We start from the raw sequence: 18582 nt of genomic DNA, 5'->3' as shown, positions 1-18582 counted from the left end.
CTCAGATTTTACACAGGGACTATTGAAACTGTTACAGATGTAAGAAATGAAGCAGCTCATAGTATTTGTGTTAGCATCAGTGTGTCGAGCTCAACTGGAATACTTCATCAAAGCTTCCTTATATGTCCTTTACCAAGTGACAATGACAGTCTCCTGCTTTCTGACCTAGTTTTTGAATATTTCCTTTTACAGGTTTGTGTTGTTTCTATTTCTTGTGAGATTAAGAGACGATGTATTATCAGGGGTTTTGTTAACATCCGTTTATTCTCCGAGCAAAAAATGTGTTACTTTTATTTTGAAAGGAAGAAATTCAAAAGAAAAGACCCAAGAGTTTAGAGAGAGAGAGAGAGAGAGAGAGAGAGAGAGGATCAGTGGGAGTTAGACAAGAAGTGATGACGGGCATATATGAGGACGGGGAGGGGGGGGAGAAACTAAGCGGGAGAGAGAGGGAAAAGAGAGAGGGTACACAGATCAGCCCCAGGCGTGACCTGCCCTTGCCCCACAAAAACAAATGACATCAGAGTAGCTGCCAATCAGCTGACGGAGAGAATACACCCCAGCTCTCTTTTTCCTTTTTTTTTTCTCCTTCCTGACATTTTTCCACTATGAGAAATCTCCTCACTGCAATGGCACCTTGGATTCTTGGAATCTCACATAACTTCCGTAAGGTTTTAAATGTCAATGTCATTCTTCACTTTAACCTACAATGGTCCAGATGTTGTATTCGTCATGTAAAAAAATCTCCTCTCTGCAAAGTGATTCTCCAAAGACAATTACAGGGGTTCAAATGAGTGACTCTAATGAACATAATTAGATGCTGCTCCAGTGACGAGGCTTAAACCGTCTCAAACAGCAGTGCTACAGGCGATCCGCCATGCCCTTAGTATACTGGTATCACTATTATAACTGATATCATTGCCTGTGGTTAGCGCAAACAATGTTGTGATTCTATGGACGACACATGTATACATATACTTCAATATCAGATTCCAGATGACAGATCCCTGAACAGCGATCATCCAATCACGGTTATGCATCTGTAACGAGACACTGTGGGCATGAGAGAATTTATATTTGACCACAAGTTGAAGCTCTGCTAATAAATCTGTAGTTAAAGTGTCATCTTTGAGCTTTTCAAATGTCACTTAGCAGAGTGCATACCACCACAAAGGCCCAGCAGTCTTCTTAAGCTCAATCAAGCTGCACCAAAGTGCAACACACTCATGGATATCAGCTCCCTTAATGTCTGCTTTTATTAAATCATAAATTATTCCCTGTGAAATAAGTGAAAATGTTGAAAAATCACCAATCTCAACACGTCAGCTCGTCAAGTCATGTACTGGATAGATAAATTAACTTTGCTAGTAAGAGGTTTGATCACAATGAGCCACCAGAGCAGCTTCAGAGCAGCTTGACCCAAGTATCTGTAACTTCACAGGAGGGGTGGACACTATGGTGATGGAAAGTCCAAAAGTTGGACATACATGTCATCATCATCACACCATTCACCGACCCCTTGCTCCCTATGGACGGGGGCGTTAACATTGCTTTACCTTTAATTTGTCATCTGTCCGTAGATACGGTTGTTTTAAGATTACCCGCTAGAGAGACCGGTGCCAGACAAAATACTTAAAGCACAGTTTTCTAATGAGGGTCGATTCAGTAAAATGCTGAGCTGCATATAAACCAGGAAAGAAAAAAACATGAAGAAGTGGGACATTATAATTCGCTGGCTCACTTCAGATCATTTCAGGTCTATCTTTTTTTCATAAAAAATAGAGCGAAAATAACAAAGCAAAAAGATTTTCTTCTTTAGATGATAACAGTGTTTTATTTGCCTTAAAGCTCATTCTCATCCTTCTATTGCAGGAGTGCAACTAACAATTTCTTCCCCTTTTCTATTCTTATTTGTCCTATTAATCAATTAATTGCTAAGTCTGTAAAGTGTTAGAAAATGTCCTAGAGCCCAAATTATGTCCTAAAATGTTCGTTTTTGTTTTTGTCCAACCAATGCTCTGAAACCCTAAAGAAAGTAATTTGTATAAATGGTGAAAGGAAGCAAATGCTTATTTTTTTCTTGATAAATGACATAAGCTTTATTTCAATCAACCGTCATTTAAACTGTGTGACAAGGTACGATATGATCAGGGCAAATATTGCAAATAAATATCAGGGTGTTCCCTCTTCTGCATAACGGCAGAATTCCCTCCCTCTTTTACCTAAATAAATAACTTCAGAGCGCAAATACAAGGATGCTGGCACACCCACCAAGACAAACACTGCCTGTTTCAAGAGAAAGGATGGCAGACGCAGGCGCCCTGTGCCACCATCACACCCAGCAGGATCTGAAGAACGCCTAATTGGACACATGCAAATGAAAGATGTGTTAAAAATTCCTCTTCATCGTGGGGGGATGTATTTTGGCACCAGCGAGCAACCACAGCTCCCTGTGTTCCCAGTCTCCCAGTTGTGCTTGTGGTTGTAGTTTGGACTGAAACACACCCGCCCTGCCCCCTTCTCCTATCCTCCATCGCTTACACCCACCCCCCAACACACAACGTATTTCGACTATAACCAATTACAGGCGCAGGGATGCCGGGTGAAACGTTTGGCCTGGAGCACGTTGGCTTCTTATATCAGACACCACACAGATACGAGAGTAACAGCATGGGTGGGGAAGGCTATAAAAACAAACCCTCCGATTCACCTCTCTCATCTCTTTTGGAACTCGTAGAAAAATGACACCCGCGGTGGCAGCTAGTAATATCAAGCTACCGCCGACAGACTAATGAAAACAATCGAGCAGACTCGTGGGAGTTCTGGCTGTGCGAAAGTGCACCGGGCGGAAGAGCCGACTGCTCCTTCGCTGCAGACACACCAGAGGAGCACCGAGCTGCTCCGGGTGAAGATGAATTAAACTTGTCTGCGCTAATCAGTTTGTTTTTGCAATGAGACTTAAGGCATCTCCCTGGCTAACTAAGCGGGGAAGTAGTCCCCCTGCAGTGGAGCAGCTGCTGGATGTGATCGCACATGAATTGGTAGCAGTGTAGAGCCTTTTTTTAAATTATATATCATCAGCCTATTTAGACAGGCTACGCTGATGGCTCAGAGCGTTCTGTCCACATGTCGGATTTAGAGTTAAATGTCGCCTCGAATCAAAAACAACACCACAGCAACCACAAAGCAGGTCCCTGAGTGGAGACAAAATCCCTCTTACAGAGCCAGCAGCCGTGTAGCGTCCACTATCTGCCTCCTCATCTTCAACCGGCTCATCCCCGGCAGTCATAAAAGACTGCAAATGAGGAAGTGTCTCTGTGTGTTCGCGGAGCAAGGCGTTTTCCCCCTCCAGGGAGCGCCGATCTGATGATCAAACCCTTTCCTGTCTCCTTGCTGAGCCCCTCTGTGCAGCAAGCAGAGGAGGATCTTTCAGTCCGTCAGGTCAGTCGCGTGTCACACTCCACTGCCCACCAGCTTTGAGAAAAAAAACGGCCTAAATATACAGCTCAGGGAGGCTGCACTCGTAAACAAGGAAAAGCGCAACAAAATTACCACCAAATTCCATATGTCACGACCAGGTGATGGTGATTACAAGGCATCGCACTTGTTTGACTATGTCCCAGACGTTTACGCAGAGCAGGAATTATGTGTGATTTATAAATGAGAACAACACAGATACACAATGAGGCCAATCCGGCGCGGTTGTTTTCTGAAGCACCAGACTAATTTCCGGCAGAATAACAAATCAGTCATTGTGCAAAGACGCGGGCGCATGGAGGAGCCCCACGGGAGACGCACACTCCCAGAGTTAAAAATACATATCCCATAATGTACATTTGTTTTCTTTTTTTTTGTGCTCCAGATGCGGAGAGAGTGAAAGCGCGGAGGAAGAGGGGTTCGAACAATTCATAGTTCACCATAATAGACGTTTGTGTGAAGAGCCACCCACTGCCTGGGCTGGGCCTACAAAGAGAAACTGTGATACTCAGACACGGGACACATTATTATTATGATCGCACTGATCTCTAAACGGCTTTGCCTCCATGTCTTGGTTCTCTGAGAGCAGCAGGGGAAACGTTCAGGGTTTTGCGATGGATGCCTGTGATCTCTGCTCCTTGTTATCCAGCTCAAAACCGTCTCTCTGTGCGAGGTGCAGTGAAACAAGGAAGCTCTGAGGAGGAGTGGGCGGATAAAGGACAAATAAGGCTGTTAACACATGTTTATATCATTTTATCATAGACAGCACTATATCCCCAGCAAATATTAAAGGCTCCAGAGTGAAATAACATCTACATTTTGGAATGAGTCTACTTTTAAACCATGATGAAATTAAACCACTTATGGTGCAAAGAGTTTCACATCAACAGGTCATAAGAGTTTTAAGTAGAGCTATATTATGACTCAATTAACTTATAAGTCAAATGGCAGATAATTGATCAGCTAATATGGTCGAATCTAAAGTCATCTAAAGGGTAAAGTGGGAATTTTTCTAATCTGTTGTTAGAGACAACAATGAGGCAAATTAATAATCATCATCATTTACATATAAATAAATTATGTCATTTTGACCTAAAGGGTAAAAACAAGTGAAGGAGGGATCATCCTCCCTCTAAGAAACACATGAATGGTCAAACGTTGCCTGGTAGGTATCGTTATCCGGTTATGAATCAAGCTTCAGTTTCAAAAAAGAGCCTTTTATGTCTGAATCCGTGCAGGCATCATAGCAGACTCTAATTATGATAAACAAATGTCCCTTCATTGTAAGCGAATGGTGTGGATCTGGCATTGTCTCTGGCTGAGCACAACAAAAAGGCTTTGGCAGTGTTTGGACTAGTGTTACTGTCAACACGCCGCCTTCCCAGTGGGAAAACATATTGTGCGACCACATGCTGCAATGATGAGCAACCTACAGTGCAGTGGGATTGTGTTAATATGCATGACAACCTTCCACATTAAAAAAAAAAAAGGTAGAGTTATGAGCTCCGAAGCGGAAATGTTTCACAGCACTTATCGATTAAATCTCCACAGCCGGAGGTCAGACCTCATAGTGATATTCATTTTCTTATTAAATACTAGGCTTATTATATTCCACGCTTTTGTTTTATCATTAATGATTTCTCACACTGATAGAGCCTGACTATATAGTGTTTCCGGGGCTGATGACAATATTGATATTATGATTCCTAAGATGTTGGTATCAAAATTCTGATGGTTATTTTACAGTTAAACCATCAACCATGAACAAAAATAAAACACTTAATACAACCAAATACATAGATAATATACAAATATTTGTTTATGTTCAATTAAGCAAAAATGTACATATTTTTTCATAAAACAAACATTTTCATATCAGTGAGCAGACGCTGATATGTCTGAATCTTGATTCCTCCAATAGTTGACGTCAAAATGGACTTTTAATAATCGTAGAATTTATAAATCCGATTTTCATACAAAAAGAACCTTTTGATCTTCCTGTCGATCCACGTTCCGATGATCATCTGCTGAAAGAACAAGATCGCAAATAATAAAAAAGGGCTTAACTTTGAATTTTATTTAAACCGTATCATCTCTGTTTTGTTTTTCCACACACACATTGATGTAAAACCCGCACACAGCAGCTGAATTTAGATCCTTCCACAGTGACAGGAATTCAATTGCATGAAGCATGTTCAAGGTTCCTCCCCTCATCTGATTTCCAACATGCTGAATGATCCACTCCGCCTTTAACCTTGGTGGCTTATATCACCCGGGACAGCTCTGATTATCATCCCATACATTAGTGCTTCGTTGTGCTTGCCTGAGTACTGCACGGCGGCCATCAGCAGGCAGAGCATGTCAGCCGAGCCCTGGCTGTCGACTCAGTGCCGCATCCAACTGCACTCGTTTAGACACAGTTCATCACAGAGGGAAAAACACGATGAGGCTTTTAAGAAGTTAAAAAGGATCTTGTAATGAAAGATCTGACCACGAACGCAACACCACATCCTTTCCAGCTCCACACATAAAAGCGACAACCCAGACATTGAATTAATTCTCGTCCCCCTCAGTGCTTTATAGTGTTTATAATGTTCACTGCAGGTTGTCTAATATCTTTACACCGCATCATATTACTGGAGACACTGAACAATAAATATCGGACGACTGACGTGATCATCACAAAACAAGTCCCAGTGTTGCAGCCTTGAAAGAATGAATAGGAAATGCGGCTGCTTTAGTCAGCATCCATTATTCATAAAGCACTGTACTCGTCCATGTCAACAGCCTCAGTAGTGAGACAGTCAAACATTATTGTCTCTTTCGCCCACTCTCTCACACACACACACACACACCCACGCACATCTCTCAATAGTTGTGAGGACACACAATGAGATAAACCATTCCCTAGCCCCTTACCACAACATTAACAATCCGAGGTAAATGCCTAAACCTAACTCGAAACCTAACTCTTAACCTAACACTAAAAACATGTCTTAACCCTCAAACAGTCCATCTAAAAAAGTGAGGACCGGTCAAAAAATGTCCTCACGCTGTAGGGTCTTTGCTTAAAATGGTCCTCACAAGGATATTAGTACACACAGACACACACACAGACACACAGACACACAGACACACACACACACACACACAGACACACACAGAGACACACAGACACTCTAACGTCAGACTAATGTGATAGAATATGATCTGACATTAACATTTCAGTAAAGAAAGGAGCATTTCTTGACGTGTAAGAGAGAAATCAGTGCACACATGTAAAAATCCTGAATTACATGCAGAGGCTAATGACAGAAGCTCGACTGCATGACACCTGTAAGCATCTGCAGCCTCACTCCAGTGTCTGTAGTCCCTTTTCTACTGGTCAGAAAGCAACCAACATCTACATAAACCTTTTCACACCAACTTTAATGGGTAAACGCATGTAAATCCCGGTGAGTCCTGTTCGACGTCACGAATGCGGATGAAACTGAAAACATCTGTCACCTGTCTTTCTTGCCAGTGTTGCATCTGGTTCGATAACAAAGTGCTTGTTAGTGGGTTTTTGACCAGTAGAAAAGGGGCTTAACATCTGGCCTGCAATGGGAATAGATACAATCTGCATTCAGGTAAACGGACTCTGCAGTGGAAACTGGTTTTAATCGTCTCCGGCTCCGATCGGCAGTGATGGAAACGTGACACCCGGGTGGAGGCTTCTTTACTTTCTAGACACTGGCTCTGCACCTTTCCTGGCACACCGTCATGGCCTGCATTGAAGTTGGTGGCGTTGGTGCATAAATAGCCATGAACATTTTTGTACATCAGAAGAATCACTTGTCTCTATAACAGGAGTACTTGTGTTTATAAAAGCTTGCATATACATGTATAAGGTGCTCCAGCAATAAGGGGACATAATCACTTCTCTTTCTACAAGCGCCATCGCAGCGTGAGACACCGCCTGCTGCTTTTTGAATCAATCAAAAGCCACTTTACATGGTTTTGTGCGAGTGAGAACATTTCAGTAGTTCAGTGCTGTTTTAGAGGCAAAACACAGTTCAGAAACATCGGTTTCACACTTCATCTTTAAACTCCAGAGACGTTATACATTATCATAAACATCAAGCTATCGAGGAATGTGTGGGAGTGATTTGTAAGGTGCATATAAAAAGGAAACTTCCTCTCAGATCCAAACTCAGATCAAACAGCGAGCCCTCAAAAGAAAATCCACAGCAAGAGAAATCTTTTTACTTCCTGGCTGTCAAACACACATTAACCACGTTCTCAGCCCCTGGCTTCCCCTTTGTTTCCCACAGCAAAACCTAATATTTGTTTTTCCAGAGTCATTCATTGAGATTAAATAATAAAAAAAAAAAAAAAGGTGGACTGAAACATGCTTTAAAGCCATGAGCTGGATTTGTTTGCTCGCACTTCAGTTAAAACCAGGCCACGACGCCAAGGGGAGTTAAGCTTTCCTGGGCTCCACCCCTGCTGTCCCCGAGCAGGTCACCAAATTGGGCTGCCACATTTCAGCCTGAAAAAATGACGGCTCAATTCCACAAAGGTTTTTATGTTCAAAAATCAAAGCTGTCAACACGCAACAGCAGCTGACTCTGGATTGTCAAGTATGAAGAGGTTGTGATTACAAAACAAGTTCTCCTTTTCACTTGCTACAACGCCGACAATAACGTGTCTGGTTGCTTTTCCTCCTCGGACACTCGTAACACAACTGCGAGGTCACCGGCTCCATTTCCAGAAACTTGTCTTCTAAGGGCTTTGTGGTGTACTTTGTAATGTGCTCATGTAGCGTCTGACAGAAACACAATAGAGAAACTATGCGTTGCCTGGAGGCAGGGAATACACCACTGGGAAGCTGTTGCCTTGGATATATTCTCTGATTCAAACCAGGAGGGCTCAGCCTCATGGTTCCCAGCCTGGAGACAGGGAACTCCTGGAAGGTCTTACACTAAATCTGAAGATTACCATGACACAAAAATATTTCTGCTGCACAAAATCATGTTTATTAGCTGCAATATTTCTTGACAGTAAAAAGAAATGCTAATGTTTTTCAGCGGTATTAAACTATCAGCTTGGGAATCCCACTATTGGCCGATTCGACGTTTAAATACCTCACATTTGGAGCGAACGCCCAGTGCAGCTCCACTTGAACGCAACCCGAGAAGGAATCTATCAGCCAGAATAATTGTCAATGCACGCGTGGGTGTGCAGCACAGCCTTGACTTCTCTCTTGCTCTGCGTTTGTCTTGCAAAGTAATTCACCTCTTCAAATAGTCCATCGGTCTGACACAGCTCACGTTTGGGTCAGTACCCCGTGAAACGCTGAGGCTAAAACCCCATGATCAGGGCTCACGAGTGGGTTCTGCTAAATTATAAAAAGGGGTTACAGTATTTTTGTTAGAAGAATTTTTGTTCACAATCTGCCAATCACTATCTTGTTATCAATCGCTTAATTGTTTGGCCTAAATGAATCACCATAGCATCCAATAGAGCGCATATACCTCCGCCAAGGCCTAAGTGTCGCTTTCAATTCCAGCAAGATGCAACAAATTGCTCAAACTTATATTTCAGCTATGCCTGATTTTTATTTTCATCAACATTTATGGATCGTTTCCTCTGAAATTTGTTAAAATGTAAAAAAAAACAGCCTATCTCACAATGTCAAAGTGATAAAGAATAATCCTGGGGTCCTTTTTCGGATCATGTCCCATCCTCAAAAGAAGTTTAAAAGATATTTGCTCAGACAAACAAATAAAGAATAAACATAACCTCTGGAGTTAATGAATGATAAACACTCCTGTTTAAATGCACAAATATAAAATTTACGATGATGTGACAGCAAGAAAAACAACTGATTAAAATGTCAAACTAATCACTGCAGATCTGTGTGATTACTCGCTCGCTATAACAAATATTAGGAAAGACAGGTCAGGTGTTCCTTAAGGGATTTTAATGATAGCACTATAAAGGAGTGACAGGCACGACAGAATTCATTTGGACTTCTTCCACAAACGACTATCTCTCTCTCCCTCTCTCGTGTCTCTTGTGCTCGGCCTCGCCGCTATCTCAGAGGAACTTACAATGCCTCCATTGAACAGCTGGTGGATGAGTTCTGACGCATCTGGAGCGAGGGAGAACCTTGATCTCCGTCCAGCTGTTTCAGTGGCGCAGTGGTCCGGCCGAGTCTTAAGCACAGCTCCACGGTAAACAAACACAAATCTGCCCAGCTTCGGCGTGCGCGTGCTTCAATAACAACAATAACTCCCTTCAGCAGCAGCAGCAGAACACAGTGTAACACAGATCAGATGGTGAGAGGGCGTGTGTGTGTGTGTGTGTGTGTGTGTGTGTGTGTGTGTGTGTGTGTGTTGAATTACAGGCAGGGCCGCAGGTAGCAGTTTGTACAGCTGCACACAATCCTCCCAGCAGCCATGTGTTTTACTGGGAGACACACCCGCTCTGTGTCACCGAGGTCCCACCTCTGGCCAAGCCCGGGTGAGGCTTCCGGCTCTCGCAAAAAAAACTCCTCCAGGCAGGAAGCAATACCCCCCCGTTCACATGATCTGTTTCTGCTTTCCACGGTTTTGCATCTCACTGCTCTGGCACAGTTTTCAAACATGGCCCAGCCTCTCCCCCGGTTCGTTTCTCTGTGGCACTTCGAGTTTTCTAATCAAATTTCCGGCTAAATTCTTATCTCCTCGCTCTGCATGTTTTTATCATTACTAAATCATTTCAGCACGATGCCAAAATCCGAAAAAGCAGGCTGCAGGGTTTGCATTCTGTAGCACTAGCCGCAAGCACAAACAAGCCTATGGTTGCAACACAGTGCAGCTTAATATGCTGTTGCAAGCTTCGACGAGGGCAAACACGAAAAAGAACCCGCGCTGTTTGCATCAAAAGGAGGATCTTAACTATTCCCTGTGCCCAATCCACGAGGATCCACACCCCATTTCTGCCGGCAAATATCTGACAAGTTCAGGGTCAAGTCGGGCTCATCCCCGATAGTTTGGACTTTAGAGCAATTAGTTCCTTCTCCGCCTGTGTGAGGAATAAAGCGTACCCAGAAGCAGAGCGCAATTAATGTGGTCGCAGCCTCGGGGACGGCGCGGCACAGCGTGGAGTCTCAGAGTTAAGAGTCGGGGGGGGGGGGTGTTTCCGAGAGCCAGAGAGAGAGAGAGAGGGAGAGAGAAAGGTGGCAGACAGACAGAGAGTGTGGGCAAACTGCAAGGGATTAAATCCGTGACTGGCAATTTGAGGTTAACTCAGCCCTCTCCACCTCACTGTGGATTTCATTAATCACCGCATCTGCTCATTTTGCACAGCGCACCCCCCCCTCTCCCGCCCCCCCGCTCGCACGGCACGCGCCTCGCACGCATTCCTGTACGCCAGTTTTAACCGTCCTTAAAAAGCTGGAGGACAACATCTTGGCAGTGAGTCAAGCAGCAGTTCAGTGCAGGTTGTGAAAGAGCAGCTGGAACTATGGAACCTGTTGACAATTTGGCACAGTCGACCTGATCCCGATCCTTATTTCTAAAACCGTAAAAGTGACCCTGCAGATATGTGAGCCACAGACAGACAAGAGATTTCTGGAATTAGAAATATGTTATTGTCCATGACGTCAGTTTGATTATTCACTGAGATTCAATTCACACTAGTGCAGGTTACTTCTTTTTCTCAGCGAGCACACACACACACACACACACACAACAGAGTTCAGACAGGAATGGTAAAGAGATAAAGAAAACAAATCAATCACCAGCTTAATGTTATTGCTTCCTGTGACTCGTCCTGGAAAACTGAGTGTTTATGTCAGTGCATCCTCATCAGCTTCTGACAAGAATCGTCCTTCCTGAGGTCCGTTCAGAGGAATCGAAACCAAGAGTCAAAAGTCAATGACAGACACGGACTTCAAAAATGGAAAAGGCAAAAAGACAAAAACTCAGGTAAAGAAGAATCATTAAAGGATGTGGCACGTGGCAGCTAAACAAATCACACTGGGTTAAATTAAGCCACAAGTGTGATGATAAAACTGGTAAACACAGGGAAATGGAGACGTTACAGTTGGTAACTTCGTTGCTGATTGTCGGCTCAGGTCTGGTGAATTAAACACCGGTTCTCTGGGTTCAGGAAAATGACAGCCGACTGGTTTTTGACTCGTCTGCCTCGACAATTTGAGTTGAGCTAACAAGAGGTCAGGTGACTGTGAAGAGAGCTGCTTTTGCAATGAAAGGAGCGGAATGAGTCATCGTTTAGTAATACAAAAAAAAGAAAGTCACACCAACTTATTGTAACAAATGTTGTAAGGATGGCACCACACAGACAATGATGGATTTATCTCACATCCCTGATAGAAATTGTAGAACAGAAAGAAATTCACTTTTGTGAGTGTTTTTCTTATATTTTCACAGGTTTCCCAGATAATAATAATTCATGGATCCTGATTGCAAAAATGTAAAAGGGAACTGAGCAGTTTGGTGCAGCTTGATTTAAGGGAACTGTGAGTCCTTGTATGGACTCTACTGAGTGCCATAGTTTCCTTCTTTGCCCAGAGGGACACAAGTTGAACTTTCCACATTAAAAAACAACCTCATTATCTGATTCATTCATTCATTCAACACATGTGCTCTCTTGACAGGTTGAGATTTAGCAATGATTCTCTCACATGAGTGAACTTTGACCTTTCTCCAGCCCAAAGTGTCAGCAGAGCATTTAAAACCCAGAAACTGTAAATACGAGTCCTATAAGAGGAGAGCAATGAAAGGGAAGGTGACATATCATATTGAATTATTTTAGATAAATAGTAGAAAACAATATTAGTATGGTCGAAATCTGTGTATTTCGTAACATTTGAAAAAATATGTATATTTAACATAATGATATAATTTGAGTTTGCAGCTTGATTTAAGGGAACTGTTAGTCCTTATATGGACTCTACTGAGTGCCATAGTTTCTTTCTTTGCCCGGCGGGACACAAGATGAACTTTCCACGTTAAAAAACAACCTCATTTTCAGATTCATTCATTCATTCAACACATGTGCTCTCTTGACAGGTTGAGATTTAGCAATGATTCTCTCACATGAGTGAACTTTGACCTTTCTCCAGCCCAAAGTGTCAGCAGAGCATTTAAAACCCAGAAACTGTAAATACGAGTCCTATAAGTGGAGAGCAATGAAAGGGAAGGTGACATATCATATTGAATTATTTTAGATAAATAGTAGAAAACAATATTAGTATGGTCGAAATCTGTGTATTTCGTAACATTTGAAAAAATATGTATATTTAACATAATGATATAATTTGAGTTTGCAGCTTGATTTAAGGGAACTGTTAGTCCTTATATGGACTCTACTGAGTGCCATAGTTTCTTTCTTTGCCCGGAGGGACACAAGATGAACTTTCAACGTTAAAAAACAACCTCATTTTCAGATTCATTCATTCATTCAACACATGTGCTCTCTTGACAGGTTGAGATTTAGCAATGATTCTCTCACATGAGTGAACTTTGACCTTTCTCCAGCCCAAAGTATCAGCAGAGCATTTAAAACCCAGAAACTGTAAATACGAGTCCTATAAGAGGGAAGCAATGAAAGGGAAAGTGACAGCAAGAGCATGTTATTTGCACTAAGAATGATTTTAAATGTGTGTTCAGCTGTCAGAGTCGTTCTTTAGTGAAAGGTCAGCGGGAGATAATGTCAGTGGTGTCTTGTCTCATTTAACTGTCCATGTCCATCTCAGATTAGACACAAGTCACACTTCATCTCTCCCTCAACCCAGCACGTTGCTGTACAGACAACCTGCTGCAGGGATCTGTTGCTGACCCTGACCTCTGACCTTCCCCACGTTGTGTCACTGTCACGTCCGGTGATTACTCCATTTCACAAACAAGTCAAAACTCAAGGAACCCAACTCAGAAACCCGGAGAGGAATTGTGAGCGACCAGCCTGAGCGGATCCATCCCTGACATCTGGAGCAGAACTCCCTCCCGCTCACCACCAACATGTGGACACCAGCTCAACCACAAGCAACCAGTATCCACAATATGGAGAACATGATGGATGGTCGTGTGGAGGTGAACTGGAGGGAGAAGATAGAGGAGGAGGAGGAGGAGACGGGGATAGAAACTCCAAAACGCGTGTTCCATTAACCCACATTTGACGCACAGGGGTCGACTCCAGTCAGGTGGTCGTAAAACAAAAATTAAAACGCTGTGGACGTGTTTTTCCCACCGGAGACGAAGGACCGTGACGCACAGGTAGCACGGCGCCCTGCTGCGTGTGGAACCCCCCTCTCCACCCAGAGGCTCGAATAGAATAAAACCTTTTTCCCACTCGTGGAATAAGTGTCTGGAGGCGAAAATGCGTCACGGTGAAATGAAGCGATCACTCACCTCGGAGGCGTCCGGAGTCCGGAGTGCAGGACGGTGTGTGGAGAAGGCGAGGCGATGCTCCTGTCAGCGGAGAGGGGGAGGAGTCAGGGTTCACTCCAACACATCAGCTGCTGGCCTGTCTGACAGCTCTCTCAGGCGAGGGGAGGGCGCCACCGCGTGGACGCGAGGTGAGTCGCAGCGGGTCGCCACCTGAAGGACACACCGAGGATTCAATCAGAATCAGAATCAGAATCAGAATCATGTTTATTGGCCAAGTAAGTTTGCACAAACAGAGAATTTGACTCGGTAAAGTGGCTCTCAGTGTGCTACACAAAATATACATCACAAAACAAAACAGTACAATACGAACAGTCACAAAAACAATACAAAATACAAACAGTGCGACAGTCTAAGAAAAAAAAAAAAAAAAAGTGCAGGTATAACACGTATGTGAATTACGGTTATACAGTGAAGTGAAATAAGATAACCATAATTAAATATGATTATAATATATATTATATATAATATAATATAATTCCGGGAGAAACTGTACAGTGTTTATTATAAAGACTTATAATTATTCAAGGACCTGCGTCTCAGAAAAACCCGTGTCCATGCGGGGTTATCTTCTCGGACGGTGGCCGATAGAGCTCAACGCACAGGTACATTTAGAAAACAACTTCCTTAATTTGATGACACAAAAAACAGTCACAACAAAAACTGATTTCTGAAGGCAACACACAGAAAATTGCGAAAACGACAACGGAGATGTTTCCAGGGGACCCCAATAAAGTGATGACCCTGGCTGTAGTTCAATGCTTTGTGTAGTTATTGGAATTTATGATGTTTTCTTAATTTGTTCGCCACGGGCTTTAATCAAATCAAATAATCACCAATTTCCTACACTCTTTTATTTCTTATTCTATTAATTTACTCTTTTGTTTTGTATTTAACTCTTTTCATTTCTTTTTTAAATGCTTTGTTTTTATTGCCTTATGTTGCTTTGACAATGTGTCGTGATGGCTTTTGATTGCCTTGTTGTTGTTATGTTCTCTACAAATAAACTAATCTTGCCTTACAACTATAACTGGGTCTGTGTATGTGGCCTGGGGACATGAGCTTTGTCCAATGATGAGTCCCAGTAGAAATGCTAAATGTTTGATTACTGGACTGTTTGTTTAAGGTGTCTTTTGGATAGGATGGAGGTGGATATAGTTAAATCCACGAAAACTTGAAGACACTATAATTTTAAACAATACACTATACTTTAGAAGGAAAGTTTTCATTTATTGTTGTTTCTCTCCATACCAGGAAAATGGCTGTTATTGGTCATAAACCACACTGATGATTATAATTTGAATGAGCTGGGATCATTATGATATCATTTTGAATTCATAATGTTTTAGATAAAGAGTAGAAATCAATATTAACATGGTTGAAATGTGTGTATTTTATGATATTTGAAAAGTATTTATATTTAATATAATGATATAAAGTGAGTTTATACTCTGAGAGGACGATACTTAACTAACTCTATACTAGAGTATAACAGGGTACCTTGAAAGGATTATATAACTATCACTATGATATAAAAGATGATATGATGATGATGATCAAATTAATGTAACTCATTATAATTGTACAAGTAAATTGAATGCCAGCCTGCTGCTGAATATATGTTTTAACTCTTATTTTTTAAAATCTATCATAACAGATATTTTCACTTCCTGTCCCATTACCAGGAACTACTGAAGCTGTACTGGAGCAAGATGAATCATACATCCTTCCTTTTTTACAACAGTTTAAACTCACACAGTTATAGTTGTCAGCTCTCTGTTTATTAATGTTATTTTTTTTTATTCATGTCTTACAATTTAAGGATATATCATTTGTCTTATTGCACTTGCAAACTCTTGTATCATGAACCACCACACACTTCCTCATGTCTTTAGTAGAAAGAAACCAACCCCTGTCCAGGCTTCAACACTCGTCATCATTGCTCTTCCCATAGCTATTTTTGGAAGTAAAACAGGTAAATAATTAATCCTAACTGTGATTTATGACGCTACAATTTCCAGAGCTGGATTTTGAATCCAAGGCGCTGAAAACACAAAAAGGTGCAGACACTGAAAGACGGGAACTAGAGTTATCTCAATCGTCTTCCTCGTGTCCTGAAAGGATTTTGTTCTGTTAAACTCTGAGATTTCAAAACAATCTTAACACATCCAGACGTCAGATGCGAGTTTCTTTGGCCTCATGTTTAATCTGTCGGGGGGGGGAAACTGGTGTCCTTACCATGACAACCAGCCCTGCCTATTCCTCTTAAACCAAAGGTCAGTCATAATCAAGACATTTTATGACCACCAGTCTATCACTCCACCCTCCAACTTAACTCATACACAGAATCATCAGGGAAACAGAGGCCTCATCAGAGCTTCGGAGACCAGACAGTGGGATTTTGATTCAACAGGTGCAACTGGAATACAGCGATAATGCCTTCCTCAAACAAGATGCTATTTTTCATTCTCAGTGCGAACCTGACTGCTCTAGCTGTTGGGTTCCTGGGGTGGGGCATGTCAACAGGGTGGGCTCAGACGACCATGGAGTGTACAACTGCTGGAACAAGCTTCTTTAATGGAACCGCTATGATCACTTTTAAGCTTTTTGAAGGGATATTGAGCAGATCCTTCTGCCCTTCGTTTGGGGAGAAGGATGTCATTTTTCAAGGTAACTTTCCGAGGCTCTGAAAGGTTAAGTCCAGCCAAATTACAAGACACCTTCAATAAGAAAACCTCTAACATTTCCTGCCTTTAATTTTTCATGTTTAGCTTTAACCAAGTGACTGTTTTTGAGCATTGTTAAAATCACTGTCAAAATGAATGAATAATAAAAACAACATCACCAACAATAATAAAGTGTGAAAAAGTGAAAAAGAGAGATCAGTAACAGTCACAAATTTGTACTAATAAATAGTTAATTTACATCTATGATGTATCTATTAAAATTGCATGATTTATCTTTTTAGGCTACTGTCAATTGAAAACCACCTTCAATTTATTAATAATAATAACAATAATAATACTGTCAACGTTTTTAACACAGGCACTATTTCCTTGGGTGATACTGTTTATATGTGGCATGGTGACCTACAAAAGAAAATGGACGATAGTATTTTATGGTGACTTCGCCCATTATAGTATATTGTACTGTATTTAACCTGTAATGTTGTTCTTCTACTCTCTCTTTCGCTCTCTGTGTGTGTGTGAGCAGTGGTTCCTACGCTGGGAGAATTAGATGGCCCTGTCCCGGTGGCGCTGCACACTCTGGGCTTGTGCCTGTTGGCCCTGTGTTTGCTGTTCTCCGCCGGCAGCATCCTCATCGGCATCTACAACTCTGTCAGCAACCCTTACGAGACCTACATGGGGCCCATGGGAATCTATGTCTGCAGCTCTGTCAGCAGTAAGAGACTCAAATGTTTCCCATAAGCTCATTTTTCTTGCATTTGCCCAATGAAAATCACGAATGAAGACATCTTAAATGGTTTCCTTGCAGCAATCCTGTCAGTTGTCGTCCTCGTCATATTTGTGTCGAACGTCTACGTGACCAACATGGCAGAGGGTGTGGTGGAAAACTACGCCGATGGCGTTCCCGTGGAACTGAGGAACAGGTCGTCAGAGTTGCTGCTGGGATACTTCCTGGTCATCCCATACACGGTACTCTCTCTCTGCGCCATCCTTGTGATATACTTCTATGAGCACGCGGCCTATAAACAAAGGCAAGAACAGCAGAGGCCCACTGAGGACGCGCCCAAGGAGATTATGATGTACTAACGGCAATGGAATCAGTGGCGTCAACAGGTTACTCACCAGGACTTTCTGGAGTAACTTTACTGTCATGGGAAATTACAGAGATGCAAAGTACAATATGGATGTACAGCATTTACAGATAAGGTGGAGAAATGTCCGATCACATATCACCATCACAACGTTAAATGTTGTCATATTAGAGCAGTTGTTTCTTTTAATGGTCTAATTGTATATCAAATGATTTAGGGCATATTTTATGCCCTATAGAACATATTTTGGGCGTTGAAATATTAGTCATTCAAAATATATTTATTCTGGCTTACTGTAATAAAAAACTTTATTTTTTATAGTGAAATGACAAATTTAAATCAATACATCAAAGTGTCCTATAAATCAACGGCTATACATGAATACAACGACTCCCATATGTGTCCGAATGAATCAATGAATGTAAATAAACCATGTTTTAATTTTCAAATTATGGTTTTTATCAGTTTTTTTGTCATTAAATGTTAAAGATATGACTTTTTTTGTAGAAGCACAAATAGGTCAATACATTCATATGTACAAATGTCGGTTATGAGTGAATCAAACTGACATAAAAAGGTCTAAAGGTTAAATCTTAGTAAAAGGTGAGAGAAGTGAGTGAAGTCGCAGAAGGAATTCATTGTTGTCTGCTGCCCTCTATCTCTGAGAGGAAGGAAATGGAAGAAGAGGGAGATCCCGTCGCCAATCCTCAAAACAAGAGAAGACTATTTACTTATTTTTCAATCCGCCTTTTGGTTTTAGATTTAATTTTAGTTGTGGTAATTATTGGTAATTGCTGTTTCTTTTTAAAACATCCATATTCAGTGATACCTCAGTGACTGAGGACAAAATGACACACACCTGTGGAGCTTGGGTTTCACATGCAGGCTAACAGG

General features: G+C 41.8%; 2 protein-coding genes across 2 annotated transcripts in view; one reads left to right on the top strand and one right to left on the bottom strand.

The window, feature by feature from the left end:
• ptprea (protein tyrosine phosphatase receptor type Ea) overlaps positions 1-13926 on the bottom strand; it is a 48066-nt gene extending 34140 nt beyond the window's left edge. The window contains exon 1 of the mRNA XM_061094700.1: positions 13875-13926. The gene's annotated coding sequence lies outside the window, so the exon portion shown is untranslated. The remainder of the gene's footprint in view (positions 1-13874) is intronic.
• A 2419-nt stretch (positions 13927-16345) lies between these two features.
• LOC133028404 (clarin-3) lies at positions 16346-17683 on the top strand. The gene is made up of 3 exons (XM_061095599.1): positions 16346-16580; positions 17124-17312; positions 17406-17683. The coding sequence occupies exons 1-3, from the start codon at positions 16346-16348 to the stop codon at positions 17681-17683; spliced, it is 702 nt and encodes a 233-aa protein (XP_060951582.1).
• The last annotated feature ends 899 nt before the right edge of the window (positions 17684-18582 follow it).

The sequence above is a fragment of the Limanda limanda genome, chromosome 21 (genome assembly GCF_963576545.1).
Source record: "Limanda limanda chromosome 21, fLimLim1.1, whole genome shotgun sequence".
In the NCBI taxonomy this organism is placed as follows: Eukaryota; Metazoa; Chordata; class Actinopteri; order Pleuronectiformes; family Pleuronectidae; genus Limanda; species Limanda limanda.
The sequence above is the reverse complement of the archived record's forward strand: the minus strand, read 5'-3'. Positions and strand labels throughout refer to the sequence as shown.